Below are 12,033 nucleotides of genomic sequence, written 5' to 3'. Positions count from 1 at the left end.
TTACAGCCTTAAATCTGCATGGTTGATAGCACAGCAGTCACTGGCTGTTTGTGTTATTTAATTGTGCTTCCAATATTCATCCCTGGAAGTGTCCAAGGCCAGGTTGGATGGGGTTTGGAGAAAATCTGGTCTAGGGGAAAGTATCCCTGCCCATGGCAAGGGTGGAAATAAATGAGCTTTAAGATCCCTTCCAACCCAAACCAGTCTGGGATTCCACGACTGATTATCCAAGGCCAGCAGCTTTATGGAATCTCTCAGAACCTAAACACTACAGAGACTTAGAAGAACTCTGTAGTTTTGATCCTAAACTTTTCAGGCAGGAAAACATCTGGCAAAATTCAGTGTGGGAAAAGCAGGGCAAAACTGGTTGCAAAGTTTCCAGAAGGAACTGGGGAGGGCTAAAGTGAGGGAACACACGACGGCAACTTACATCAATGAAGGAGAAATAACTCTTGTCCTCAGGGAGCGTGTCCCCTGGAGGAGGCACATCAGTGCCATCAGTGGAGTCCATGTCCGTGCTGGAACGGTCCAGGCTGGTGCTCCTTTGCTCTTTGGAGAAGTCATGGTGCTCAGGCAGGGAGGGAGGCTCTGTCTGTGAGGACAGCGAGGACGGGTGGCTGCCCGCGGGCTGCTTCCGCCCCGACACCACCTCATTGTCCAGGGAAGGAGATTCTCCCACAAAGCTGCAAATGGAGCAAATGGAATCTGTGAGAGTTCAGGGCAAACAGAGACCTGCAAGGCCAGGCTGGATCACACGTGGTCAGCAGGGAACAGAAAGTGTGAGTACCAGCAGCAGGGTGTGGATCATTTCCACTGGCACAGCCCTCACCCCTTGGATTCGCAGTGTGTTGGGGATTGGGGTGGATCCCACCAAGCCAGAGGATTTTTTCCTTCAGGAATGCTGGAGCTGAAGAGAGCTGGGCACCAGGTGGCAGCCTAAGGCAGGGCTCCATGGGCAGAGCTTCTGGAGCCTCACAAAGGAGGGCAGCAGCACCTGCTCCCCAGTGCTGGGATGCTCCCAGTGTATTCCTGGAATTCCTCCCGTGGCCTAGACTGACAGGAATGAGCTGCAGGGCCAGGACTCAAAGCTGGACACAGTTGTCTGCCTTTGTCACAAAGGCTGGAGTATTCCTTGAAACAGGACGACTTTACTGTCAGTAAAAATTGGGCTGTCTTGCTTCTAACTCCCAGTTTGAAAAGAAAAAAAGTTTGAAAAAAACCAAATCCTAAAGGATTTAGTTCTGATTTTTTTTTTTGTCTCCTCTTGATAGAAGCCTTTTGCCACTAAACAGCACTTCTTGGGCACATATCTAGGAAAACTGTCCTAAACCTAAAAACCCCATGTATATATCAATATATGCACATCTTTTAAGCAATAAACCTTAGTATTTGGTACAGCAATCTCAGGAGAAAACCATTCAGGAGTTTACTGCTGGATAACAGCATTCCACCAGTGCCAGCACATGGTACAATGTCCAGTCTGGCAGAGCAGACACTGCCCAGAGGGTTTCCAACACACAAGCAGAGGGAATGCTGCTTCCCTCCCTCACCAGTGGGCCCCAGGTTAATTAAGAATGGCACTAATGAGCTCTGGGGGAAAGTTTTTGTCTGGGGTTTTTGTTTCAAATGACATTTGGTATCTGCAGCTTTAGAGCCACTGCAATATGGAAGAATGGAGAGAGGAGGGACAATCTGCAGGACCTTTCATGGAAATTACAGTGTGTGTTGAAAGGATCCTGTTGGATTTGCAAACAATCTCTTCCCTGCTACGTCTGATACAATTCACTGTGGTTTTTAAAACAGAAATATGTGAGAGCAAGATGTGATAGAAATCCAGCTAAATTAGCACTGATTGGTGGTTCCTCATTGCCAGACCTTCCCAATGGAATTTCCTTTGGAGTTTCTGCACAATTACAGCCCCATACACCAACCCCTATGGCACAGCTCATTCCCAAATGTGGGAGGGATACCTGGAGTTCAAACCCAGTTATGTGCAGTGGATTCTTTTCAGTGAACAGCAAATTAGGGGGGAAATTCCCTTCAGAAAAATTAAACTGAAAACATATTTCCAGTTCTCATTACTGAGATATATCATGCACCTCTTTCTATTACTTAATTAGGATTTCAGGGTTTGTGAGCATATCCATGAGCTGCCCCTGATGCTCCACAGGTACATTTAGAGACACTTCTCTGAGAAATCATCCCTCACGTGGAGCACATAAACCCAGCAGGATGGTTATCACAATGAACAATAAACTGACAGCTATCCTCACTTTCAACTGCAATTAAATGTAATTAGTTTTAGCAAGACAGAGTATAGAGGCCATAAAAAGGTGTTGCTTCAGCCTGTGAAATGAGGAGTCAGAGCTGTATGGCTCCACCATCTAAAACCTTTCCTGTAAAAAACAGTAATTTTCCTTATGAAGATTGTTCTAACCTAAAAGAGTTTTTTACAGTGCCAACTTGGAAAAGCTTATTCAATCACTTGAGAAAAACTAAAATAAAATCTTTCAGATAAACTAAGAAAAATCCAATTGACGCCTCCAAATTGGAGGAGATGGTTTCATCTCTGTCCACTAAGAAAAATCCAATTGACGCCTCCAAATTGGAGGAGATGGTTTCATGGTTTCCCAAGGAGTTACTGGCCAAAGCCCACTGGAACCAGACCAGAGGAGCTCCTCATGCTAATTCCAGCAGTGACTCAGTTCTAGAAGAAAATACTCCTTCCTTCACCTTCCAAAAGCTCATCTAGGAAAAGCACCATGTTCATCCTGTTGCCATGAAGTGGCATGATCATGGCTTTTGACTTGAAAATTCCCTTCCTCTCCCGGAGAAGCAGTGGAGCCACCACCCCTGGAAGTGTTCAAATGCCAAGCAGAGGTGGCACTGCTTGGTTTAATGGGCACCATTAAGTGGGATTCAGGTGAAGGCTGGACTCTTTCATCTAGGAGTTTTTTCCCAACCTTAAGGACTCTGTGATTCCATGAAGATGAGGTCATTCACAGAAGCTCTAATGGAACACTCCTAAAATAATCCCTCCGTGGCTGCAATAGTGGAAATGCCCCAGACTGGAGGTTCCCCCAGCACAGCAGGAGGCTGTGACACCGTTTGGTCCCCGCGGGATGTCACACCGCGGGGCTGGCAGCGGAAACGCTCCGAGGGAACTCAGCCAGGCCAAACAGGAAAACTGAACCAGCAACATCTCCTGCGAGTTCCTGTCCCCAGCTGGGGTGAGGAGGAGGCACCAAAGGCAGAGCCCTGCTCAGAGCACCCACAGCAACGTGAGAGAACATCTGCACTGCTCCTGGCAGGGACTTCATCCAAAATAAACTGCAGACAGAATGCACGTTCAATACATTCCAGGAAGACTTCCATTATTTAAAAGTACATTAATCTCATTTCTCTTCAAGTGCCTGAATTAATACAGCAGTAATTCTCCTGCAATGAGCTGTAAGTCAAAATAAAGCAGAGCAATGGGGTGGCAAAGTGATGAAGAGCCTCTACACTGTCACCATGATGCTGTAAAAAAGGCAAAATCTAAACACTTCTTGCAGTGCAAACAAAATTCCAGCACATGGGATTGAGTCCAGTCCTTCAGTGAACCAGAATGTTTAGGTGGAGCTGTTCTAATCAGGATGGATGGATTGAAATAACTCTCCAGTGCTGTCTGCTGTGAAGCTGAGACAAGCACCTTTGTTAAGAAACTGATCTCAGAAATGTCTGTACCATCCTGGAATCCAAGTTAATTTTACAGCAGCCTGGCTGTCACTGTTGGCACTCACTCAGCTGCTGAACCTCAAGCTGGTCCTTACCCTGATTTCACAAGCAATAAAAATATTCATAGCACACTGTTCTCAAGTGCAGAACAAACCAAACGTAATTGACATTAATGTCTGCTGTAAGATCCCAACAAGTATAGCATTAAAAACCAGATAAAATGCTATTTTCATACCACACTGAGCAGACATGATACAAGTTCAGGGTAGATCAAGCTGCAATTTACACAACAGGTGTGAACTATAAAAAACCTCACACTTTGCTGCTCTAGGTTTATTTCATTAAGTCATTCTAAGAACAGAAAAGCATCAGCAATACTCAATATCAGTTTCGCTCAGCTGATATTCCATTTCATCCTCCACTTCACCACCAATAAAACACTTGAGAGTCTGAGATGTGGGCATGGAGAGATGCACACTGTGTCACCCCACCTGAGGCCCAGAGTTCCTGCTCCAGAGTGGTTCTGCCACTCTGCTGTTCCAGAGGGATTTTGCCATTCAGCCCACCTGGTAGTATTGTTAAAGCAAAGGCAATGACACAAAATCAGACTTAAAAACAAAGAAAACAAATGAAGTGTGTTAGAATGTTGGGGGACACAAGACAGATGATGGACTTTGGACTTGGTTAACATAAGAGATTTGATAACAGGATGCTTTGGCAAAAGCAAACAGAACTTTGAAAATTAGACTTAGATTGCAAGAAGATTAAATTAAACAGGTTTACTGGAGAAAGAAATCTCATTAAACTTTGCAAGCAAGAGATGTTGTTATATGTATAAATTTGTGTATGTGATTTTAACTTAATCATTGCAGTTCACCAACAGGAGTGTCTAAGAACAGGGCTTGGAGCAACCTGCTCCAGCAGAAGGTGTCCCACACCCAAGGGTTGGAATCAGAAGATCTTTAAGGCCATTCCAGCATGAAATCATTCTGGGATGGTGGGATTGCAGCATTCCCCTGCTCCCTGAGCTGAGGAGAGCCTCACCTGTCGCCGCTGTGCCGCTGCTCGTTCCAGGTGCCGTACTGGCTGTCGGGCTCCTGCACCAGCGTGTCCGTGTCCTTCGCCCCCGGCGGCTGCCTGGAGAAGCATTGCCTCAGCTGGTCCTGCAAAAACACCTTCAGTCAGTGCTCCAGCCCCTGGCTGAGGGATTAACAGGTTTTACTGGCAATAATGGGTTGGAATCTGACAATTAAACTCGGCCGACTGGGAATGAACTTAAACACGAAGAACTGCTGTGAAGTCGGAGCGACAATTCTCTGTACAGTAATTCTCTGTACAATAATTACAATAATTGTTTTCCTGGGCAAATAAAGGATTCCAGAGGTTGGAGCTGACTCCCTGGTTTCAGGAACTCCATGCTGCTTTAATATTGTTCTTATCTCAAGTTGCACAGAGCTTCTCAAAGCACCTATGCAAGCACAAGGAATTGTGCTGGGAATGATATTTCATCCCCTCAAGCACAGCAGGCAAACATCAACTCCACTGCTCCTTTCCTGCATTTAATAAAATGATCCATTTTTTTCCCCCAAGCTTTCCTTGGAAGACATTCAAAATAAAATGCACAAATACATAAATAAATAAATAAGCACAGGGCCAGACACAAAAAGCTCTCTACAAACGGATGTAACATCCAAACCCAACACAGGACAAACCACGGTGGGTTTGCTTTGTTTTACTCTGACCTCTCCTTTCCTGACTGTTTTTATTCCGTGATCTGCTGCTTTCCTAAGAAGGAATGAGTGGATCCCAGGCCCTAAGCTTTCCAGGGAGAGAAGTGGGTCAGTGCTGGCACCCCAGATTTGCAGCGCACCAATGTCAACCCAGCCCAGCAGTTGTGCAGAGTTATTCAGGGAGCTTCAAGAGTTCCTGAAATTCTATGCTGGGAGCAGATAATTAACTGTTGGTCTCTTTCACCTTCATTACCCTGAAAAAATACAAACATGGCTTTCAGCTCCAGATCAGTTTTGCTTATCAAGATTTTATCTGACAGCAAATTACATGGTTTTCCACCTGCCCTTGGAAAAATCCAAGGATTTTTCTCTCTTTGTAAGTACCCCCTGCCTCTGACCCACTGAGCACAACATATTGCTGGGACTAGAACAACTCTTTCTCTTCAGGCAGCTCACACAAAGAAACAGTAATTAAGAAATCCCATATTTAATATGCAGAATTCCTTCATATTATTGGGGGAAAAAAGGAGAGATTGCATGTTTATTTGTTTCCTTAATTTTGTACACCTAAAGAATGCTGCCTTAAGACTATGAAACCATTAAGAATAATTCAGCAGTGCTGACACCTGGCTACTGAAGAAGTCCCACAACACTTCCAGGTCTCATAATCAGTTCTTATTTCCCAGTGGCTACAGCCACTTAAGTCATGCTCTTTGCTGCTGACAAGAGTTTGTGTATTTTCTTTGCATTAAAACAAAAGGCTCCACCATTTACTGCAACTGTCACCAAGCAAAGAAAATATAAAAGGCTCCACCATTTACTGCAACTATCACCATGCACCTCAAAGTTAAAGACCAAGTTAAATTCTGTCAAACAGGCTTGGTTTGTGAGTTACATGGAACAGACATTTCCTGCTTTTCATACTCCAGATGTTCCTGCAGCCCCAGAATTCACTGGTTCTTGCACTTTATATAATCATAGGATCTTAAGGTTGGAAAAAACCCTCAAGAAGATGGAGTCCAACCTATCCTACATAGATATCTAAATAGAGATAAGTACATGAATGCCTGGAGGCGAGTTGAGCTCTTACATTTCCCACTCCATGCCAGGTACAAGATTCCAAATGCGAGCCAGGCACACGCTGCTTCCAACACGGGAGACAGTCTGGTATTTCCTAGAAACCACAGGGCATTTCCTTCTGCTTGGCTTGGCTGTATGTTTTGCCTTCCATAAATTCCCTCTGCAGCTTCCCAATCCCATGATTTGCTCCAGGGACTCCTGGGCTCAGCTCTCACCCAGTGCCCATGGTACCTTTGGCCGGTGGCTGCCCTTCTAGGAAAGGCACTAACAAATACCAGTGGCTCTTCTCACTTCCCTCCCAACTGTCCAGGCTCATTCAGGGGATTATTTTCCACCTTGATGCTTATTATGAATTTTTTCCAATGCCAATCCCACATCAAGAGTTACCCTATCCTTATAATCAATTTGTACAGTGTTTTCAACTGGTTACAACTAAAGACCATTACCTCTACACACGACACCTTTTTATTTGCAACCACTCATGCTGTTTCTACTAGAAATTAGACTAAAAAGCTTAGAAGCAGGAACAGGAGGAGCAGAGGAGCAGCTTTTGTCGTGCTGCAGTGGGGAGCCCTTGTTTACACAGTGTGAGTTATCGGGGCTGTGGGGGCCGTGCAGGAGAGGTGTGGACAGCCCAGATAACAACAGCTCAGCAGCCACAGGAGTCAAGTTTAGATGCAAAGACACCACCCCTGTGAAGGCTCGGTAATACCTAACAACATTTTACACTGCTGCCCAGAATGACACCATTAGCAGAGTTGTTTCTGTGTGCTAAACCCAAAACAAGCCTGAAAAAGAAATAAAATTACTGCTTCTGAAGGCACTGTGAAGTAAAGTTCAATACAACAAACAAAGTCTAAATGTCAGGAATAAAACACTCCAAACTCCAAGAAATACAGAGTTTTCTGTGTTCTAAAGACTTTGTTATATTCAGAATCATTATTTCATTTTGCTTCTGGAGGAAGCTGCCTATTTCACAACGATTGTGTCCTTCCTTGACAGACCCTTTCAACGCATACATTTTAAGGTGCCAAATGATTAATTAGAAAAAATAAATGCTCTCTAGGTACCAAGCAGAAAAATAAGGAGTGGGAAGAGGAGCTGATCCTCTCCTTGGCTGGTGGAGGAGGTGTTGGCTGGGGGCACCGAGAGCAGTGCAGAAAAGCAATTTATAGCCTGTGCAGCAGCTCAGAGGAGAGGGGGTGCTGAGGAAGGAAGTGACAACAAACCGGGAAGATTTTCCTTGCCAGAAGGTGATTATTAGCAAGAATGAAGAGTTTTAGCTTTTCTTTTGAAGATCTTTTTTCTATTATTGTCATCACACTCCTGAAAGACTCAAGGCAGCCAACACACAAAGCCAGGCAAGGTACAGACGTTTCCTCCACAAACAGAATACTCAGGAAACTGGAAAACAAATCATTCCAAAGGAAAAAAGCAATAAAGAGGGTCTGGTGACTTTTCAGCACACAAGATAAACCCAAATTAGAACTTTTCTAATTAATGATGACAGAAAAATCTCCCAAATCGAATAAAAGCCATGCCTGATCCAGGTTTCAAATGCTGTAAGCCTCCAAGCTTTGATGTTTAACTTCCCAATTCTTACACCAGGAGCTAGGGAAAAAATCTACTTGATTTTTCTATAAAATTAAGCAGCTGAGCTGTGTCCTGCTTTGCCTCTGGTTCTTCTAAAATGAGCCATTATGATTATGCCTCTTTCAGTCCTCCCTTGGAATTAAGCTGGGCTTGGCTACAGTCCAGGGCTGATTACTCCTGCAATTTCCCGTTCCTGAAAACAATGCACACACAACATTGGTCCCACCAGCCCCAAAATTACCTCTAACTCTGGGTCAATGCAGATATTTACATGCAAAACCCTCCTGCACTGATGGGAAATGAAGACCTGGCACAGGAGGAGCACCAGCTCTGAGAGATCTCCTGAGTCAGAAGCTGCACAGACAGTTTCAAAAATATCTTTGTTTGCCAAGGAGCCCGAGACATCAGCCAGCCAAAGTGACAGCCCACAGCTTGAGTGTGAATGTTCAGAGCTAAATTCCACTGGCATGGGTTGGGCATGAAGAGGAACTGCACAATGGAAGGAAGTTTTGACCATCTGCCTTGTTAATATACAACTCAGAGAAAAAATGGTGCTGATTTCTTGAAAAGGGCTGCTTTTTATTTTTTTCCCCCATTTTCTCCTCTCCTTACTTTAATTCAAGAAGCAAGAAATGTGGTTAAATTGCCCCTTAAGTGTGACACTGCATTTTAGCAGAGCTCACAAGTTCTTACAAATCCCAAAAAGTATTCAAGCTGTTCCCCTGCAGCATGCCTGGAAGACAGCAATAGACCTCCACCTATTCATAATTTATGATATTATTTTGTAATTGACTCTGCTTTGAATGGGATGCTGGGCTTGATGAGCACAAGAAGTCCTTTATAACCTAAATTATTCTACAATTACTCTAAGAATACGAAGGTCTAAGAGGTGAATTATGTATTTTGGAGCACTAACAGAATTATCAGAACATAATATATGAGATTGTAACCAACTAACACTGAAAACCCCACCACAATAAGAGGGCTTATGGGTCACAGCCCACGGATTTTAATTTGGAAGTACCCAAATGCCAAGACAGCAAGTGGGAAGAGGATCCCAGGATTTCCATCTGTACTTACTATCCATCCAATGAATGCTGCCCATAAGGAGTAAGTCATGGTTCCAGCTCCTCTTAATTCCCAGCAATCAGGTGGGATTCAGACTGGTGAGATCAGCCAGCTCTGTGCTTTAATTAACTGCTGAATGGAGTCAGTGCCCAGGGGAATGCTCCAGGCCGAGGCAGCACCTTCTGCCCCCACCCTCCCTGCTGCAGCCCCAGATAAAGAGTTCCAGGAACTGCCCAGCTGAGCTCAGGGATGAGTTCGAGACTTCCAGCATGAGGGAAGGCTCCTCAGCCCTCCCCAGCACCCCTGCCAGCACAACAGCCCCAAACAGGACAGCTCTGCCCCATCTCTGGAGAGCAGCCCCAAGAGCAGGGACAGAATTAAGGATATTAATCCATCCAGCCTGACACAGCCACCTCCAGGTGGCCAGCAGGTGAGGAGATGGCAGTGAGTGGCTGTGGAGTCTGCTCAGGTGGAGCATCCCTCTGTGGGGTGTCCAGCTCTGGGGTCCCACCACAGGGAGGACGTGGAGGTGTTGGAGTGAGTCCAGAGGAGGCTGTGAAGATGATTAGAGGGATGGGGTAGCTCTCCCATAAGGAAAGGCTGAGAATTGGGAGTTGTTCAGCCTGGAGAAGAGAAGGCTCCAGAGATACCTCACTATGGCCTTGCAGTATCTAAAGGGGCTCCAGAGAGCTGGGGAGGACTTTGGACAAGGGGGAATGGCATCCCACTGACAGAGAGCAGGTTCAGATTTGTGTCAGGAAGAAATGCTTCCCTGCCCAGGGCAGCTGTGGCTGCCCCTGGATCCCTGGAAGTGTCCCAGGGCAGGCTGGACAGGGCTTGGAGCAGCCTGGGATAGTGGAAGGTGTCCCTGCTCATGGCAGGGGTGGAATGGGATGAGCTTTAACCCAGACCATTCCACAACCCCACTGGCCCTGGTGCATCCTGGGCTGGGCAGGACAAGCTGGTTTAATGTGAAAAACTGGAGCTGCTGCTGCTGCTGAATGCACAAGCAGTGCCTGGAGAAACACACGTGTGCCCCATGTGACTGTGAGCACTCACACAGCACATTCAGCTCTCTCAGATCCTAAGGAGCTCCACTGCTCTGCTCAAAAACCCTTTAAATAATGGATGTTCCCCTCTCCCATGGGCAGTGGAGTACGTTCCAGTCCCACAGTACCAAGCATCTCATAAATGCCATCAGGCCCGACAGCCTCCCTGTTGCTATGCAACCCTGAGCTGCCTTTCCATCTGAGTTTTCCCTGCCTCTTCCACAGGGATATGATACCCAACCACCAATTACATCCCTGATGCTAAAGCCTGACAGCATTTCCCTTACGAAACAGGAGTTGTTTTTAGAGGGTGACTGGTCTAATTCTCCCCCTTTTCACTGCTTCCCCATTGATGCACAGGACTGAATCCCAACCCTTTCTCCCTGGAAAGGCACAGCAAAAACTACACAGGTACTAAAGGAGCTCCAAGGGAGCTGGGGAAGGACTTTGGATAAGGATGTGGAGGGGAATGGTTTTAAACTGGCACAGGGCAGGTTAAGATCAGATATTAGGAAGAAATTCTTGCCTGTGAGGGTGGTGAAGCCCTGGCACAGGCTGCAGCACCAAAGAGAGACCCAAAGTCTACCCTGCATTGATTCTGGCCACAGCAGAGAATGTGACCAGATGAAGTTGGTTTTGCCAGGGGTCTGGATATAATCAAGCATTGACATCAGCTCCCTGCTCCTGCAGTGACTCCTGGTGCTGTTATCCTCCTCATCCCACAGAGGATTTCAAAGACATTTGAGAGTTTGTCATTTTTTCTACCCTGCAAATCGAGCTGCTCTGCCTGGCTGTGAACACTGAGCACACACAGGTCAGGTGGTTCAGGACAAGGCTGAAGATAGAGCAGAGTTTGACCCGATGTGCAAAAAGCAGACGAGAATCTAATTCTAAATATAAGCCCTGCTAGGGCTGAGTGAGCCACAACAGCACTTCCTCTGAGAGGTGGGAGTGTACAACACCACGGCACAGCAGAGGAACTAGCTGGGAACATCTTTAAAACCTCTCCTCTATCATCAGATTAAATTTCCTTTTCAGCCTCAGGCAGCCAAGCTGATAAGGAATGAACCCCTAAGAAAGCCAAGGCAGCAGGAAGGAGCCAGAGGCTGGGTCAGGAAGATCCTGAGCAGTGAGAGGGAATCCAGGCTCTCCCCAGGGCACGTGTAACACCCATCAGAGTTAATAAAACCTGGAACAGGATCCCTCGACTTCAACACTGCAGGAGGCACAAGCCAGAACAAGGCAATTTCATTCTGGGATGCCAAGGAGGGGATAGATTTGCTTTTTTTTGAAAAGCTACATAGTTGAAATCAACACCTCCTACTCCAAATGCTGCATTTCACAGCTCTTCTACACAGTTAACGTCTCTCCACATGAGACACAAGTTAAACTTCAAACAAACACTCCTGGGAAAAAAAAAGCTCTCCTTAGATTAAAGCCTGGAATTAAAGATGTAGAGAAAGTGATAGGATTTCCTGACAACAAGTGAATAACAAACACGCTGGTTTCAACACACAGCTCAGGAGATGTTTTAGGAGCCAGCAGTCAAAACACACACACAGTCACCCCCCAGTGAACGCCAGGAGTGTTTCCCAAAACTTTCACAATATTACCAGTTTCAATAAAAATGGATTGCCAGGATAGGGAGGTTGTGAGGGTGGGAGGCCTTGGCATTGTGTGCCCAGCGAAGCTGGGGCTGCCCCTGGATCCCTGGAAGTGTCCAGTATCCCAGGTTTTTCCAGCCTGGCCTTGCAAGGTGTCCCAGCCCATGGCAGGGAGTGGGACTGGGTAATTTT

General features: G+C 46.0%; 1 protein-coding gene across 5 annotated transcripts in view; it reads right to left on the bottom strand.

Annotated features, from left to right (window-relative positions):
• The window catches only part of KIAA1671 (KIAA1671 ortholog), a 64,835-nt gene that overhangs the window by 4,814 nt on the left and 47,988 nt on the right, over nt 1–12,033 (bottom strand). For 4 of the 5 annotated variants that reach the window (XR_005953073.1, XM_041410005.1, XM_041410007.1 and 1 more), the window contains 2 exons: nt 4,762–4,880; nt 431–683 (listed from right to left, as the gene is read on the bottom strand). Coding sequence is in view for 4 of the 5 variants with exons in the window: in XM_041410005.1 (XP_041265939.1) it covers nt 431–683; nt 4,762–4,880 (372 nt within the window). In the remaining variant the exon portion in view is untranslated. Of the gene's footprint in view, nt 1–430; nt 684–4,761; nt 4,881–9,200; nt 9,385–12,033 lie in introns of those variants that run through there. The other variant, XM_041410008.1, reaches the window with a different exon arrangement.

Source organism: Onychostruthus taczanowskii, unplaced genomic scaffold (assembly GCF_017590055.1).
Source record: "Onychostruthus taczanowskii isolate IOZ18803 unplaced genomic scaffold, ASM1759005v1 scaffold32, whole genome shotgun sequence".
In the NCBI taxonomy this organism is placed as follows: Eukaryota; Metazoa; Chordata; class Aves; order Passeriformes; family Passeridae; genus Onychostruthus; species Onychostruthus taczanowskii.
This window is presented reverse-complemented; position numbering and strand designations above follow the sequence as displayed.